The sequence below is a fragment of the Lepidothrix coronata genome, unplaced genomic scaffold (assembly GCF_001604755.1).
Source record: "Lepidothrix coronata isolate B3197 unplaced genomic scaffold, Lepidothrix_coronata-1.0 Scaffold54, whole genome shotgun sequence".
NCBI lineage: Eukaryota > Metazoa > Chordata > Aves > Passeriformes > Pipridae > Lepidothrix > Lepidothrix coronata.
This window is the reverse complement of record NW_016690234.1, coordinates 1,190,050-1,206,590: the sequence shown is the minus strand read 5'-3', so window position 1 is coordinate 1,206,590 and position 16,541 is coordinate 1,190,050. Positions and strand designations below refer to the sequence as shown.

Below are 16,541 nucleotides of genomic sequence, written 5' to 3'. Positions count from 1 at the left end.
CAGCCTCCTGAGCACAGCCAGATGAGAAATCCCTCCCCAGGGATCCTGCTCTTGTCCTCAGCACTGGGAAACTTTACAAAAGAAACACACTTTTACTGTCTTAAGAGCTACTTTGCTTGTCCAGCTTCCAAATAACTGTTTTGCAGTTAAAATGGCTTGTTTTCCATCTCTCTTTACAGTTATAATACTTGGAAATGGACTTTTCCTTTTGTTTTCTGATAGTATTGGATGGTTTTGTATGTTATCAGAGGGCAACACTGTGGTGCCTCTTGAATTAAACTGTCAGATTTTAAGAACAGTTGTAAGGGAAGGACTGAAATCCCATTTTAGGTTCTTTTTTCCTTTGGAAAATGGCTATTTTAAAAACCCAGACTCCATTTGCCTGTTTTCTTTATATCCCCTTCCACCGTTCAAAGTTTTGTTGTTGCTCAAAGTCTAGTTGTGATTATATAAATCCCAAATAAAGGTGGATCAGTAGCCAAAAGCTTGTGGTCTTTTAGGCGGGAGGAAAAACTCTGCCTTCCAGCTTCTGGAGAGAGGCAATCTGGCAGCATTCTGAGCCTTTGTCCCTCTTGGAGTCACTTAACACCCTTCTGGGTGATAGGAGCTTGGTAGCACAATTCCCATCTGAAAGGGAGAGCAGATAAAAGCCGGCAGCAAGGAATGTGTGCCAAATCCATTAGTTCTGGAGCAGACACAAAATCCAGGCTGGCCAGAGGAGGGAGAGGAGTTTTGTGCCTTCTCCAAGGGCCTGATGCAGTGGGCAGGAGGTGCTGGCTTGGGCTCTGTGGGAGGCAGAGCTGGATTGACACTTTCCCCTCTTTTAGGGGGGCACAAAACCAGCTCCAATGCTTCTATCCCAATTGCAGGGATCTGGCTGGGGAGCTGCATTCTTCTGCTGTTGAAATAAGATATTTCAAATTTGTGTGTGTGTTTTTTTTTTTTTTTTTAATGGGTTTAAAGTGCATTTCCTCAGCTGAAACTGAAGCGAAACATTCCAGCAGATTTGCAAGGAAATTTCAGTTCTTGTTTCCCCTGGTGGAAGGGGTATGTTGAAATTTGGGGCATTTTGTTCCACTTCACACTGAAGCTTTAAAATCCTGAATGGAACAGAAACTTCCAGACTCAGCACAGCTCTTCTAATTGCCTGGTTAAGCAGATTAGAGCTAGTTCCCAAGCTTTTATATTCCCAGTTTCTGTGTTCCCTGGCTAATAACATCTCTCCTATCAGGATCTCAAAACACTTTTAATTGTGCTTCTGTGTCCAAAAAATTGGCAAAACCAGCTACAGTATCCTGGGGGGTGGGTCCAGATCCCAGGTGGTGGTTCCTCTGCCAGGCACAGATCAGCCCTGGATCTCTTGAGCCACAGCCGGATGTCGAGAGTCATCTCCAGAGTGATATTCCAGAGCCCTTTGACATCACATTTGGAAAGGGGTCCTAGGAAAGTTCTTTTTTCAGATGGAAATTGCAGTAGGAGTCAGCACTGTTGTTTGAAAGGTTGGACAATTACAGGGAAAACTGATTTTCTTGTGATGTTACAATCTGTGCCGGTAGGCGCAGGTCATATCCTTTGGAATGGAGGGTAAATGAGGAGAAATTCTGACAGAGATTTCAGGAATGTTGTTTTTTAAACATGTGGCATGTTTTCTGGCAGCTGAACCACTGGAAGTCTGACTTGGTATAACTTTTATGCCCTTCCTGGCAGAACTGATGGTGACAGAGAGAGGAGAGATCCTCCAGCTGTGGGATGTGAAGGGAGCAGTGGGAGCACTCAGCAGCTCGTCCTGGTGGAAGCTGCTGTTTCCCCAGGGATTGGTTGGGATGAGGGGCCTGGGAACCTCACTCAGCCTCAAGGAAAATGTAGTGGAGTCTCCTGCTGGTAATGGGGATCCAAACAAGACAGGGGTGACATAGACCCCGCGTTATGCTCCTCCATTAGTAAGGGGAGAAGCAGGGCTGCCTGGCAGGATGCAAAAGAGCCCTTTTCCCAGGAAATAAGCTCCTGCTTATTTCTGCAAGTAGGCAGATAAATTCCATCATCACTTCCATCTGCCAGGAAGAAGAGGAGGTGCTGGAATAGCTCATTGTCCTGTGTTGCAGTTGGTAAGATCACAAGAGAAACCCATCCAGCTTATCCCAGGGAGTGAGGGTGTTGCAGAGCCCCTGTTCCATTGGAAAGCTTTGTGCTTCCTCCGTGTTTGCTTCACTGGAACAGCTGCCTGAGAGGATTTTTCTGGTGCCAAAGAGATAATCTGAGTTCAGGGAAAATCTTAGTCTGTGAGGGAATGGTTGTGAAGGGAGCACGGACTGTCTCTGGCAGCAGAGGACTTAACAGGAGTTGGGATTGTTCAGCCTGGGGAAGAGAAGGCTCAAGGAAAACTTAGAGCCCCTTCCAGTGCCTAAAGGGGCTTCAAGAGAGTTGGAAAGAGACTTGGGACAAGGGCCTGGAGTGACAAAACAAAGGGGAATGACTTCCCACTGCCAGAGGGCAGGGTTAGATGGGATATTAGGAAGGTGTGTATTCCATGTGAGGGTGGTGAGGCCCTGGCACAGGTTCCCTAAAGAAATTGTGTCTGCCCCATCTCTGAAAGTGTTCAAGGCCAGGCTGGACAGGGCTTGGAGCAACCTGCTCTACTGGAAGGCATCCCTGCCCATGGCAGGGGGTGTCTGGGGAGTGTGGGGTGAAGGTTTCCCCATCACAGCTTTCAGCAGCAAACCCTGAGCTTGGCCAGGGGTGTTGCAGGCTCAAACTGCTTCTGCTTTCTGCAGTGAACTGTGCCCAGATGGATTTGGACCAGATCCAAGGCTTATTTGCTAATGTAAGAGGAGATCTGTCCTCATTCAGTGGATTTTGCATGCCCAAACAACAGCCACAATCGGGAGATGGGAGCTGGGAGATCTCCCTGACCTGCCCCAGGAGTCAGTGACACCAGGAGCTGTTGCTCCAGGACCCAGGGCTGTGTTATCACCCCCGTGGGTGTCATCCCAACCAACGGTTTTAACAAACACAGAATACGATTCCAAGAGGTCACACGAGGTGAGAGCGACAGAAAAGCAGCAAATAGTGAAGTCCTGTGGAGCTTGCTGTCGCTGCAAGGCGGGGCAGGGGGAGGGGGGCTGGAAGTGTAACCCCTGGGCATGGGGCTCCTTTCCAAAGCGCACTAGGGAGAAGGCAGGGTCCCAGGGCTCTGTGTCCTGGGGAAATACTGCTCCACCAGGTACCATGCAGGTACCTGAGCACTCTTCAGAGGGAGACTGGGGCTCCATGGGTGTTGGGACTCCATGACCAAAAGTGACAGTTTTGTGTACCTGTACTCAGGCTGCTGGAGCTCCACGCACTGGGGGGTCAGGGCTCCATGCTCTGGGGTACCAGACCTCCATGTACTGGGGCAACCGATGCTCGATATGCTCCAGGGTACCAGAGTTTTTTGTGCACTGGGGAATCTGGGCTCCATAGCCCAGAGTCCCAGAGCTCAATGCACCAGGGGGTTGGGGCTCCGTACCCCAGGCTGCCGGAGCTCCATGCACTGAGGGGATTGATGCTCCATGCCCCAGTGCACTGGAGCTCCACGAACCGGGGAGCTGATGCTCCATGGCCCCGGGGTACCGGAGCTCCACGCACCCATGGGGCTGATGCTCCGTGCCCCGGGGTACCGCCGCTCCCCGCCCCGGGCTGCCCGTGCCGCGCGCTCCCGGCGCCGAGCCCGTCCCCGCCGCTCGGCGGGGCCGCCCCGGGGCGGGCGGAGCCGCCCCCGCCGCCTCTGCCCCGCCCGGCCGTGCCGGGGCCGCGGCGGCTGCGCACGGCGGGGCCGCCATGAGCGACGAGCGGCTGCGGCGGGTCCGCGACCGCGTCCGGTCCTTCCCGGACTTCCCCGTGCCCGGCGTGCTGTTCCGGTGGGGCGGGATGGGATGGGATGGGGATGAGGATGGAGACGGAACTGGGGATGGGAATGGGGCCAGACCAGGGATGGGACCAGGGATGGGGGTGGAGACGGGGAGTGGGATGGGGATGGGACTGGGGAATGGGATCGGGATGGGAATGGGACCGGACTGGGACCGGGATCAGAACCAGGGCCGGGGCTGGGGCCGGAACCAAAACTGGGGCCGAGCCCGGGGATGGGACCAGGGCCGGAGATGGCAATAGGATTGGGACTGGGGATGGAGCCAGGACCTGGAAAGGAACAAGGACAGGGCATGGGAATGGGACCGGGGATGGAGCCGGGCCGGGGACGGAGCTGGGCCGGGGACTCACTGCCAGCTCCTCTCCCCAGTGCCCATCCCTGCAGCTGGCAGTACCAGGACCCTTCCCTGCGCTCCGGAGCTCAGTGGAGCCTGAACAGCCCCCGGAGGTCACTCACTCCCTGCCCTCCTTCATTGCAGCGATATCAGCCCCTTGCTGAAGGATCCTGTGGCATTCAGGACTTTGATTGATCTTCTGGAGGATCATGTGAGGGCATCATTCCCCAAAATTGACTTCATTGTGGGTAAGTGTTGGTTAAACATGCCTGAGGCCAGGGCAGAGCAGCATGTCCCAGGTGGGAAGCATGGGGTGACCCATCTGGAATTCTGTGGCCCCCGGACATGAGAATCACCTGAACATTGGTCTCTGTCATGTGGTAACACCAGGACAGGTTATACCCTTAACCTCATCCTGTAATTTCCTGAAATACTGGTTTGGATGTTGAAGGTGCCATCTGATGATACTTCAGTGCCAGTTTCATAGTTCGTTGCTTCCATTGTTAAAAAAGAGGGAATACAGAAAGCCTGCCACGCCTAGTCCCTGTTCCAGGCAGACCCTGTTCCAGCTTGTTTTCCTTCTCAGAAGCCTTTTCAGGCCAACACAAACAGCCTTTGTGGCAATGATAAGACCTTGCAGCACACCTGGGAAAGTGCTGAGGAAGGCAGAGCTTGGGCTGGGCGATAGCCCAAGGGTCAGGGAGCACAGACCAGACCTGGGCCAGGTGTCTTGTGATAAGTGAAGTCTGTGCCCAGAGGTGCAAAGTCTGATTGTGTGGCCAAACTGATACTGAGGCTCTGCTGAGCTTATCTCTAAGGAAAAGAGCCAGAAGGGAGGGAAATGTGCTGATGGGGCTCCCTGTGGAGCCCTGGAGTCCCTCAGAAGCACATCTGGGCAAGCACAGGAGTGTGGTGTGTTTTCAACCCTCAGAAGGGACTGTAAGAGCAAATTGCTTCTAGAAACCCCCTTGAATGGGAGGATAAAATGAAGGTATGCAAAGACCCTCCCCCAGTCAAATGGCTCCAATCTGAGCAATGGGACAAGAGGAAGAAGCTTCAAGGGAGGTTTAGGTTGGATATCAGGGAAAATTTCTTCACTGAAAGGGTGGTCAGGTATTGGAATGGGCTGCCCCGGGCAGCTGTGGAGTCACCGTGCCTGGAAGTGTTCAAGAAACATGTGGATGTGGCACCTGGGGACATGGTTAGTGGTGGCCTTGGCCAGGCTGGCAGAATGATTGAATCTGATGGTCTCAGAGGCCTTTTCCAACCCAAACAATTCCATGATTCCTGTGCTCTGCTCCCCCCAGGCCTGGATTCCCGTGGATTTCTCATTGGGCCCCCTCTGGCCCAGAGGCTGGGGATTGGCTTTGTGCCCATACGGAAAAAGGGGAAACTTCCCGGTCCCACCGAGTCTGTGTCCTATGCCCTGGAATATGGCAAGGTAACGCCTGGGAAGGGCAGGGGAGTCTGGGGCAGGGTTGGGGGTGTCAGTGAGGGGATAGGTGATAAAACCAGCGGAGTGGACCCAAACTGAGTTTCTGATGCCATGGACAGTCTGCCCAACCTTCAGGAATGGCTCTGAGCTGCTCCGTCCCTGAGCCACAGACACATGGTTCATGCCAGCGAGTGGTTTTTGATGCTGTGCTGTGATTTTTTTGGGGGGTTGGTGCTAAGACTTGATGCTAAATCGCTTTCTTTGGCTTGAATTCAGGGGCATGACCACGGAGAGTGTTTCCCACTCTGCCAGTAAGTGCTCTAAGTCAGTGCCTTCCCGCTTGGCTTCCCAAGTCCTGCTCCATAACCCCGTGGCTACTCCGCATTCAGAGCTGAGCTTTGAGCCTAATAATGTGCAACCGCCACTAGTAACTAATGGTAGCAGAACCCCCAAACCCAGGCCTTACCATGGGGACCGTTTGGGCCAACCCCTGCCTGGGACAAGCTCAGCTGACACAGGACGTGCCGGTGCTGCTTTGGATCTGGCTTAGGCAGAGCTCTCCAGTGCATTACAGGAGATTTTCCTCACTGGAGAACTGCTCTGGGATAAAATTCCACAATAACTCACATGATGAATGTTCAGGATCTTGACGTGCCAGAGGGTTGGCCCAGCAATCCCCTCCCTGCTCTGTGTTTCCATGGTGCTCCCCTGTAGCTGGAATATGAGTTATTTGGGATTTTTGGTGCTGGGTGTTTAGGTTGATCCTGCTGAGGACTTGTCTCTGTTCTACCATGTGTGGAACCAGCAGCTGATGAAGAGCTTCTCTCTAAGGCCAAACTAAAACGAAGCTGCTCTTTCCACCCTGCAGGCCGAACTGGAAATCCAGACTGATGCCGTTGAACCGGGACAGAAAGTGGTTATAGTGGATGATTTGCTGGCGACTGGAGGTGAGAGAAGCTCGTGTGACCCATGTGCCAATGTGTGTTCATAGAATCATGGAAGGGGTCGGGTTGGAAGAGAGCTTAAAGCTCATCTCATTCCACCCCCTGCCAGGGACAGGGACACCTTCCACTAGACCAGGTTGCTCCAACCTGGCCTTGAAAACCTCCAGGGGCATCCACAACCTCTCTGGGCAACCTGTTGGCAGCAGCAGGAGTGGCCATGGGGTTAGAAGCTGCTCCTGGAGTGAGTATGTTTCTCTCCCCCTCCACAGGTACCATGTGTGCAGCCTATGAGCTGCTGAAGAGGCTGAAGGCTGAAATCCTGGAGTGCCTGGTGGTCATAGAGTTAAAACCCCTGAAAGGGTTGGAGAAGCTCAGTTCCATCCCTTTCTACTCACTGCTGCAGTATGACTGAGGAGGAGCAGGGAGGAGGGAACACTGGGAACAAATTTGGGGCTTTATCCAGTAATTCTGAGTCACAAGGGGGTGGGCAGGGGGGAAACACACATTTTGATCACGACCAGATGCTATTCAGTCCTAAATCCTATTTCTTTTCCAAGCAGTGTGGTGAGTGTAATGAGCCTTTTGGAGTTCATCCTTTTGGGAAGAAGGAACAGCCTGATTGATTGGGAGGGGATGGAGACCAAGATGCAGCTTTTTAGGAGAGCAAAGTGACAATGCTACTGTAGAGCAGGAGAGCTCTGGCAGGGCACCAGCATTCACTGGGGGTTGAGCTGTGCCTGTCAGCCTCCAAGGAACCTGCTAAAAAATTGCCAAAGGAACACAAGAGACGGGCAAAAAATGGTTATTTCTCTCAGGGATAAATCCTGGGGGATGGTCTGGTTGCTCTGTGCTGTTGCTCACACCAGAAGAAGTTGTGCTTGTCAAGGGGAACTAAGTGCCTGCTGTGTCCTTAAATCAGGATGTTGCTGGTGTAGATGAGCTCAATCACCATGTTTTCCTTCCCTGGAGACCACAGGCAGCTCTTGTTCAGCACAAATTCCCAATTTTCTGCACCATACCCGACTCCCTGTGTTAATTTCCCTCTGCTGTGGTGTCTTGGGGCATCAGGATGTTGAAAGGCTAATGCAAGTTCAGAACCTGCTCTGGGTAGTAGTTTGGTGTCAGATAAGGCCACAGCAAAGGTGTTCAGTGGTCTCAGGTGTGCGATGGATGATGAGGTTTGGAGATGCTTCCTCCAGCACAGTTCAGTGTGGTCACAGCTAAAACTTGTTGTGCCAAAACTTCCACATGCCTGAAAACATCAGGGACTGTCTCTGTCCCAGCAGGGACTGGACTCACGGGTAAAATAAACATTGATTTATTTTTATGTTTTCTAAACTGTCTCAGAGCTGTTCTTGCAGTAGCTGAAGCCGTTAATGACCCTTGTGAGCATCTTCCTCCAAACCCAGTTCAGCAAGGCTGTGGTGTGAGCTCCCAACGCTTGGAAGGAGCTTTTTTCCTGGGAGTTCAGGTACCTTTTCTCTAGACCTTGCACAACCAATGGCTGGAGGGAGGCAGACCAAGCCCCCCCAGCTCAGCTCCCCTTTTTCCATCCAGTGCACGGGGCCACCTCACACCCAGCCCTTAACACTTGTTAGGACTATTCCAGCTATTTTTATCCCCATTTCCTGAAAAGCCACTTCAGTGCTGCTCAGTTTACGCTGAGAACCACCGTTCCCTTGGGATCACCCTATCCCAGGGCACTTCTTTCACAGCCAGCCCTTGTGGGGAGCCAAGGGAGGCAGCACCTCACATACTTGGCACAAGGAGAGGGTCCATGCTGCGGGGGAGAGAAGGGAAAAGTCAGTTCCACCCCAGAGAGCCATGGAAAGCAGCTGCGTGCCGGGGAAGCAGCGTCAGCCCTGCCAGTGCCAGCGCTGGCTGCGCACGGGGCCAGGAGGTGACATCAGGGAACGTGGGGACAGTGCCTTTGGGTTGCCAGCAGCCCCTGATGTCATTTGCTTGGAGAGACAAGGCTGTGCAGGGGTGGCTTCCAGGTGGGAGAAGAGGAGCAGAATGGGAGCTTGCTCTGAGCTCTCCTGGGGTGCACAGGTGGCTGCCAGGCTGCTGAATCCAGCTCTCCAGTCCAGCTCCTGGAATCCAGCTTCTTTCCACCACGGTGAGGTCCTTGAGCAATGGCTGATAGCCCAGCCTACCGCAAAGGCCCCCAGCTTCACACCCAAGAGCCTGCCAACCTTGCACCCCAGCCCTGTGTATCTCTCCAGTTCCTGGGCTGGGTTTAAACCCTCCTCCTCCCTGGAAACTGGGCAACCTCCTGCCAGCAGTGCCTGCCAACTGGGCTGCACACAGCAAGCAGGGGCCTGGAGGAAGACAAAGAGGAGGAAGATCTGCCTGCTCCCTTGGGAAGAAGTGCTGTAGGATCTCTGATGCTGCCTGACTTTAATCTGGCACTTCAGGTAGGAAATCTGGCCAGGACCAGCATAGGGTGAAGGGATGAAGGAGAGTCACCTTTCTCTGCAAGTCCTTGATGGCTCCTGCTCCAACCAGCCCAGTTTGGCTCAGGAAGCAGTGTGAGGTGTGTCTGACGTGGCACTGGGCAGCTCCCACCTCCTCCCCTGCACCCACACTGCCCTGACCCGGGCACTGCGCCAGCCCAGCACCTCTGAGCAATCCTCACCCTCTCTGTCCCTCTTCCCAAGCCACTTCAGCCGAGTGGCCTGGTCTTTCCTCTGGGAAAAAGGCCCCCCCCGCACATCCCAGCCCTGCCTGCTCCCATCCCTGCAGGAGCTGCTCCCCCGTCCCCATTTACAAAAGCTGCTTTCAGCTCCCTGCAAACCCACGCTCACTTTTTCCAGTAAGTCTTTCTCCAGGAGCTGGATGAGGACCCAGCCCTTCCCGGTGCCAATTGCCATGGAGAACCACGAGACAGGCAGCTCATGGAGGAAGAGTGCCGGGTTAACACAAGTCAGCTATATTTAAAACATTTAATACAAATATGTTTTGACAAGTCCTGTAGTTGTTTCCAGTGACGGCTGGAAGATGCGTTTTCCCTCCCTTAAAAACAGAACAAGGCCCAAAGCTCCAAGAATGTCGATTTGTGACTTTCTCTCTCACTCCTTCCTGCCTGTCACCCTCTCACCTCACCCTGCCCCGTCCTGCCTTCACCCCACCAGGACCCAGTTCATGGAAGAGACCTCAAAAATTAGATCTTCAGGAGAAACATCCTGCATTAAAACTTCAGTAGAACACAGGAAAGCCAAGAAGAGGTTCCTCAGCTCATTTTCATCGCTTGCATTGTCACCCCAGGATGTAGGATTGCTTGAGGATTAGGGGAGCTACAGCCCTCATGGGTCCCACCCTAGGATATCTTAAAAAAAAATTAAGGCATTCTGCCTTTCCTCAGACACCCCTAAGGATAAGCCTCCCATCAGCCCACACCAGAACTCAGAGTGCAGTCGGGATTTCTACATTTAGAGGAGATTGCACAGGGCAAACCTCGATCCCTAGGGGGCTCAGAGGGCTTCCGCCTCCTTCGCCGCCTTGGTGAGCCTCTCAGTGATGAGGCCAAGGTCCTTCTCTTTGTCCAGCTTGATGTAGGTGTCTGTCCTGATGGTGTGGATGCCCACCCAGTCAGGCAGGAGCTCCGCGAAGAGCCGCAGGTGCTTCTCCATCTCAGCTGCGAACAAGGAACAGGGCGTCAGAACTTGCCTCCCCAGCCCCTTCCCCCTGCACAGACCCCCCCCTGAATTCCTACCAGGTGCCATCAGCTCGTCGTAGCTGTCGCCCAGGCGGGCACAAACCACCTCCATGGACAGCGCCTGCTTCTTCTCAGCCACAAAGACGCTGCGCAGGACTCGGGCCATGGCCGGCAGCCGGCCCAGCATGGCCACGCGCTCCTCCTGCTGCGTGTCCCGCGTCATCAGCGCCTGCAGCTTCCGCGCCTCCTTTGCCCGGATCTGGGGAGCAGAGGAGATGGGGTGAGGCCCAGGCAGCACCTCCAGCACCCACCTTTCATCCAGGACAAAATTACTCACCCTGTCGAGCAGCGCCTGGGACACCCCTTTGAGAGCGCTGGCGGTGCTGGCAGGGGACGGTGCTTTGGAAAGCACCGGTTCCCCCGCACCGGCTTCGGCTGTTCTTAAGGCCAGGTTGGCAAGAGCTTTTTCCATCTGCTCATGTGGAAGAAGGAGGAGGAGTTGGATTACAGCTCAGGCTGGAGGAAGGAGAAGTTTCCCCTCTGCTGCCCCTGCCGTCACCCTTCAGCCCAGCGATCCCAACCCAGCGCTCCCAGCTCATCCCTGTCTGCACAGAGGAGTGTGAGGGGCTTCATAGAATCATGGAATGGTTTGGAAGAGACCTTAAAGCCCATCTTGTTCTACCCCCTGCCATGGGTAGGGACACCTTCCACATCCCCTGTTGCTCCAAGCTCCATCCAACCTGGCCTTGGACATTTTCAGGGATGGGGCAGCCACAGCTTCTCTGGGCAACCTGTGCCAGGCCTCCCCACCCTCCTAGGGAAGAATTTCTTCCCAATATTCCATCTAACCCTGTCCTCTGGTAGTGGGGAGCCATTCCCCCTTGTCCAGGCACTCCAGGCCTTGTCCAAAGTCCCTCTCCAGCTCTCCTGCAACCCCTTTAGGCACTTGAAGGGGCTCTAAGGTCTCCCCAGAGCCTTCATTTGTCCAGGCTGAACACCCCCAGCTCTCCCAGCCTGTTTCCAGAGCAGAGGAGCTCTAGCCCTTGGATCATCTCTCCCAGCATTGACACCAGCCCTGCACCACAATCTGCAGCACCACCAGCCAGGTTTGTGTCCCACCTGCCTCCAGTCCTGTGGCTCTGGAACAATCCCTCCCAACCCCTGTCCAGTCACATCTTCTCAGAGAGATGGCACAGACAAAGCCAGACGCCAGCCCTGACTCACCTTGGGGCTCAGCATCCCCCGAGCTGTGCTCAGCACCTCCTGGGCCGTGCTCAGCCTGTCCTCCTGCGGCGGCTGCGGCAGCTCCACAGGGCTGATGTCCGGCACCTCATCCACATTGAAGCGGGGATGCCAGCGGGTCAGCTTCTCCTCTGGCACCTCCAGGGGAGGGCTGAGAGTGGCCAGGAATGCCTGGAGAGGAGCAAGAGCTGTGTCGTGGCACCAGGTATGGGGGAGTTGGCTGTTGCCCTGCACTCCCAGCATGGCTTGGCAACACATGGAGGGAACTCAGAGCCCACCCACACCTGCTGCCAAGAACATCCCATGGGAACCAGCCACGTCCTTCAGCCTGTCCTTTAGTTGTCCTAGATAGTGACAACCCCAGGGCCCCAAAGCAGGGGGTGCCAGGTGCCCCTCACCTTGTGGTGCTGCTTGACGATGTTCACCAGGTTCCGACGGAATTCCTTCCTGCGCTCCAACAACCGCGACGCCGACAGGTGAGGGCGACCATCCACCTTCTCCTCTGCAAGGAGGAACATGAGCATCACCCACAGCACCTCCCCAAACCTTGGGAGCCTCGGGAAGGATGGGATCAGAGTCCCACCATGGGGCTGAGTCACTGCCACAATCACTGCCCTGCATCTTTCCTCTTGTCGCAAAAGCATTTCCCATTTTCAACATGCTCAGGCCTACAGATGATTATTTAATGGATCAAGCAGAGCATCTCTATGGATTCAGAGATCTTAGCTGGGACTGAGCACACTCCAGCTCTTGGACACCCCAAAACCATATGTACCTTCTCCCACCACTGGCTCCAGCGTGAGCTGGTAGTCTGACTTCTTCCTGCCATCACCAAACGTGGGAATGTTCTTCTCCTGGCGCAGCCGGTACGAGGTGGGATACACAGCCTTGATCTGCCCCACGTGACGCTCCTCAAACTGCCTGCAACAGCACCCCGAGAGGTTGGGGACCCCAAAAGGGGCTGCTGGGACCCCAAAAGAGGCTGCCCAGCGCTGCCGACTTACCTGCGCATCATGTCCTGCACCCCCTGCTTGACCTTGGCAAAGGTGATGGTCTCGGCGCGGTTGAAGAGCATCCCGGCGATGGTGTCCAAGCTGCGGAACATCTCTGCCAGCACCTTGAACTTGTAGGGCAGCGTGAGCCCTGGGGGCAGGTCCTGAGCAAGGGTGTGGAACCGCTGGTATGCTGGGGGCTTCTCTCTGAAGAAAGAAAGAAGGTTCTAGATAGACATTGGCCAGGACGGGGGTCCTGCTGCTGAATCCAGATAGTGGGACCCACCTCCCATTCCCATTCCAAAACCCTTCCCTCAGCAACCTGTGCCAGCATCAGGGTCACATCACCTGGAAACAGTGACATCCTAATGCTCAGGGTAGCTTGGGCCACGCTCAGAATCCCCACACCCCCTCATGGGGTGGGAAGACACCCACAGAACCACTGTGGGACTGTGGCAACTGCTGGGACACCTTGATTTTCCCTCAAAATCACTCCCTGGCTGCTCCTCACCCGGCCTCTGCCGCAGAAGCTGCTGCTCCAGTGTCCCTGGATGGCCGTGCTCCCGATGTGGCTTCACTTTCCGCTTTCCTCTGCTGGATCCGCAGCTCCAGCTGCCGCACTCGCTCCAGGCGGCCCCGCAGGTCTGTGCTGGTCCCACTGGGCACAGATGGCAGCTGGGCCAGCTCCTTCATCCTCTGCAGGCGGCCCCGCAGCTTGGCCACGTCCTCCTGGGTAGGGAGGGGACACGGGGTCACAGCAGGTCACAGCACCAAATCCAGCCCCAACAGGAGCAAAGAGCCAGGATCACCCCATACCCGCTGCAGGCGCCGGGCTGTCCCCGGGGAGGCTGTGCCAGGCTGTGTCCCCGTGTCCTGCTGTGAGCTGGGGGTGGTCGGGAGGGGCACTGCCAGGTCCTGCGAGGAGGGTATCAGGGGTTGAGCAGTAGCCAGCAGAGAGAGGTTGGTGGCCTGCAAGAGACAGAGGAGAGTTAGAGGTTGCCCGGGGAAACCACCCATCTGGACCCTTTCCCCAGTGCCCCCCAAAAGTCCTGCACGGGGGGGGTAGCCATAGGGGTTTCTGCACTAGGGACAGGGGCAAGTCGGGGGGAAAGGGTCTGCATCAAGAGAATGGGGACAAGTTTTGGGAGTGCTGCACTTGGTACAGGGGGCAAGACAGGATAAGGGGGGAGTCTCCATCAGGAGAATGGGGGGCAAACTCTGAGGGTCCTGCACGAGGGGGAGGGGGCAAGCCTGGGGTTGGGGACAGGGAGAGATCTGCACCAAGGGGCAGCAGGTTTGGGGGTCCTGCACTAAGAAAAGGGGTCAAACTCTTGGTGGGGCCTGTTGATTTACAGTTCCTCACCCACCCACTTCCCTCCTCCCCTTATCCTCTCCCATCTCCATTTTATAGCCGCGTCCCGGAGGAAGCGGCCATCGCCGATCCCCCCCATCTCCCTACCGCGTCCGGAGACCCCGGTTCCGCATCCCGGGGTGGCTCCAGCCTCTTCCGCGCCGACTTCCCGCTCGGTTCCCCGAACCGGGCTCCGACTGGCGACTCCGCTTCCATGTCCCGGCGGCTCCTCTTCCTGCCCGCCAGCCCCCGCACGGCCGGGGAGTCCCCGCGGGCCGGAGTGCGGGGTGACCGGAGCAGCGGCGGCGAGCGGGCACTGAGCCCCGCCGGGGCACCACCATCCTCCTCCTCCCGGGGCACCGAAGCACCGGCGAGGGCGGCCTTGAGCCGATGGCCGCCGCCGCGTTTGGCCGGGACTCCGGTGGCCGCTTTTGTCTGGCCGAAAAAGTTGGTGATGCGGAGCTGGGCCATGGCGGCGGCCCCGGTGCCGGGTCCCGGTGCCGATCCCGGTGCCAGGTCCCGGTGCCGGTCCCGGGGACACGCGGGTTCGGTCCCGCGCGCGGTTCTCGTTTGGCGGGAGCCCGCGCGCCGAAGCCCCGCCCACCGGGGCGGCCGGTGGCGGTCACGTGGGACGGAATTGGCGCCACTGGGCTCTTAAAGGCGCCGCGTCTCCCGGAGCGGGGCCGCACGTGGGGCCCGAGCGGCCTGCGCGGCTGCGAGGGCGGTCGGGACAGCTCCGGGGGAGCGGGGTCCGACATTCCCGGTACCGCAGCGCCCGAGTCAGGAGCCGGCTAATGTACCAAGGGCAGAGATGGAGATTGTCCACTCCCACTGGTGCGGGGGACTGCAAGCTGAGGGGACCCTCAGCAGGGGGAGAGTGGGGTAAAAGCAGGGCAAAAGCAGGGAAATAACATCTGGAATGTTGGTCACTCCAAATCTGCTTTCCTCGATGTGCATGGGGCCAAGCCTTGCCTGGCTTCTGTTATGAACTCCATGGTGGCATGAGGTCCCTCTAGGGACCAGCCATGGGAATGAGGGGCTCTGGAGGCACCCGCAACATCCCCCTACCATCATTCCGGTCCCCACGCTGTGGCTGTGTGCTGTTGGCAGTACCCAGGAGTGGGAGCAGGCTCTGGCCCATCACCCCACTGCCTGCCTGGGCACTCAGGGTGTGCCCGCAGCACATTACAGAACCGCAGTGTCTCCAGCATCTCCCTTAAAACCTGAGCAAGGCCGGATTTGGCTGAGCGAGGCAGGGCTCTGGGGTGCCATTCCCAGTGCCCATTTACTTCCAGAAGCTCCATTCCCAGCCTGGCTGCGGGTGCTTAGGGTTGGGTTGGGAGCTGGGTTGGCATGCACCACCCTTTCCTGGATCTGTTCTGGGTGGGGGGATGCACTGGAGGGTTGCAATGGTAACTCCCATATCTAGGTCTCACGGACACGGTGAACTTCACGTCTTGGCCATGACAAGTGTTTAATTAACACAACTGGATCCCTCCAGGTCCCAGAAATGAGGATGGATGCTCAGGGTAGTTTGGACAGGTACAGCCCACCCCAGCTCCCACGAGAGGCTGTGCCTGCCAAACCCACGGACACATGCATTTGTGGGCCCTCAGCCCCATCCTGCCCACGTTTTGGGGAGTTATGGCATGGGCAGAGGTGTCCAGATGGCTGGGGCTTGGGCACATCTGGGGGGGGAAGAGCCCCTGGAATTCTGGAAGAAATTCAGGGATGAGTGTGGGGACCAGGCCAGCAGTGTGCCAGCTGGACGCCAGTTTATTAACTGTGTAGGGAAAACAAGCCCGGGGAAGCCAAGGAATGTGGAGAATTTCACGGGTTGATGGTTCCTGTTAGGGGCTGGTGGTTACCAGCACTGCCAGGTGCTGCCTATGTCACCGGCCATGCTGTCCATGCCACCAGCTGTGCCCAGCGCCCCACTGGAACTCAGCTCGAGATGCAGAGGTGAGCACAGCTCCCAGCTCCTGAGGTATGTGACCCCAACTCCCCTCACCTGGGCTCCCAACTCCATGGGTGTGTGGGGCTGTGTCTGGGTCCCCAGGGTGTGCAGTGGGCACCCAGCTCCGGGGACATGGGACTGTGCATCCAGCTCCAGGGGTATAGGATCATGCCCCCAGGTCCAGGGATATAGGATCATTCACCCAGTTCCAGGGACACAGCACCCAGCTCCAGGGGTGCACCTCAGCTCCTAGGGGAGCACTTGGGAGCTCCTCACTCCCGTACAGCAGCTCTCAGCCCTGGAGCACCCAGAACAAAAATTCGGCAAAAATTAGCTCCGGCTTCTTCTTCTTTTTCTTTTTTTTTTTTTTTTTTTTTTTTTTTCTCTTCTTTACAAAATAAACAGGAAACACATCAGCTTTTTTTTTATTATTATTTTTTTTAGCTTGATATTTTTCCCCGGGACCCAGGAGGCAGCGGGGCCGGTGCTGAGCGCGGCCCACTCGTGTCAGCAGTGGCGGGCGCGGTGCCGGCGGGAGGCGCTGGGGCCGCGCCGGCCCCGCGGGGGGGGCGGGCGGTGCCGCTTTATAAAGCGGCGGGCGCGGGGCGGGGGCAGCGCCTCGGAGCGCCGCGGGACCGGGCAGCGGCACCGGCACCGGGCAGCGGGGCCTGCCCAGCCCCGGCGGGGCGGAACGGCTCGGAGCGGCTCGGGCCGGTCCCCCGCC

At 56.6% G+C, this 16,541-nt stretch overlaps 2 protein-coding genes across 2 annotated transcripts; one reads left to right on the top strand and one right to left on the bottom strand.

The window, feature by feature from the left end:
- Positions 1-3,797: 3,797 nt before the first annotated feature.
- Positions 3,798-7,955, top strand: APRT (adenine phosphoribosyltransferase). The gene is made up of 5 exons (XM_017816300.1): positions 3,798-3,896; positions 4,383-4,486; positions 5,546-5,679; positions 6,542-6,620; positions 6,887-7,955. The coding sequence occupies exons 1-5, from the start codon at positions 3,817-3,819 to the stop codon at positions 7,027-7,029; spliced, it is 540 nt and encodes a 179-aa protein (XP_017671789.1). The 5' UTR covers positions 3,798-3,816; the 3' UTR covers positions 7,030-7,955.
- A 1,575-nt stretch (positions 7,956-9,530) lies between these two features.
- Positions 9,531-14,427, bottom strand: CDT1 (chromatin licensing and DNA replication factor 1). The gene is made up of 10 exons (XM_017816297.1): positions 13,969-14,427; positions 13,326-13,478; positions 13,021-13,238; positions 12,522-12,716; positions 12,293-12,438; positions 11,916-12,019; positions 11,500-11,688; positions 10,613-10,747; positions 10,333-10,534; positions 9,531-10,254 (listed from the first exon to the last, which is right to left on the bottom strand). The coding sequence occupies exons 1-10, from the start codon at positions 14,329-14,331 to the stop codon at positions 10,091-10,093; spliced, it is 1,869 nt and encodes a 622-aa protein (XP_017671786.1). The 5' UTR covers positions 14,332-14,427; the 3' UTR covers positions 9,531-10,090.
- Positions 14,428-16,541: the final 2,114 nt, after the last annotated feature.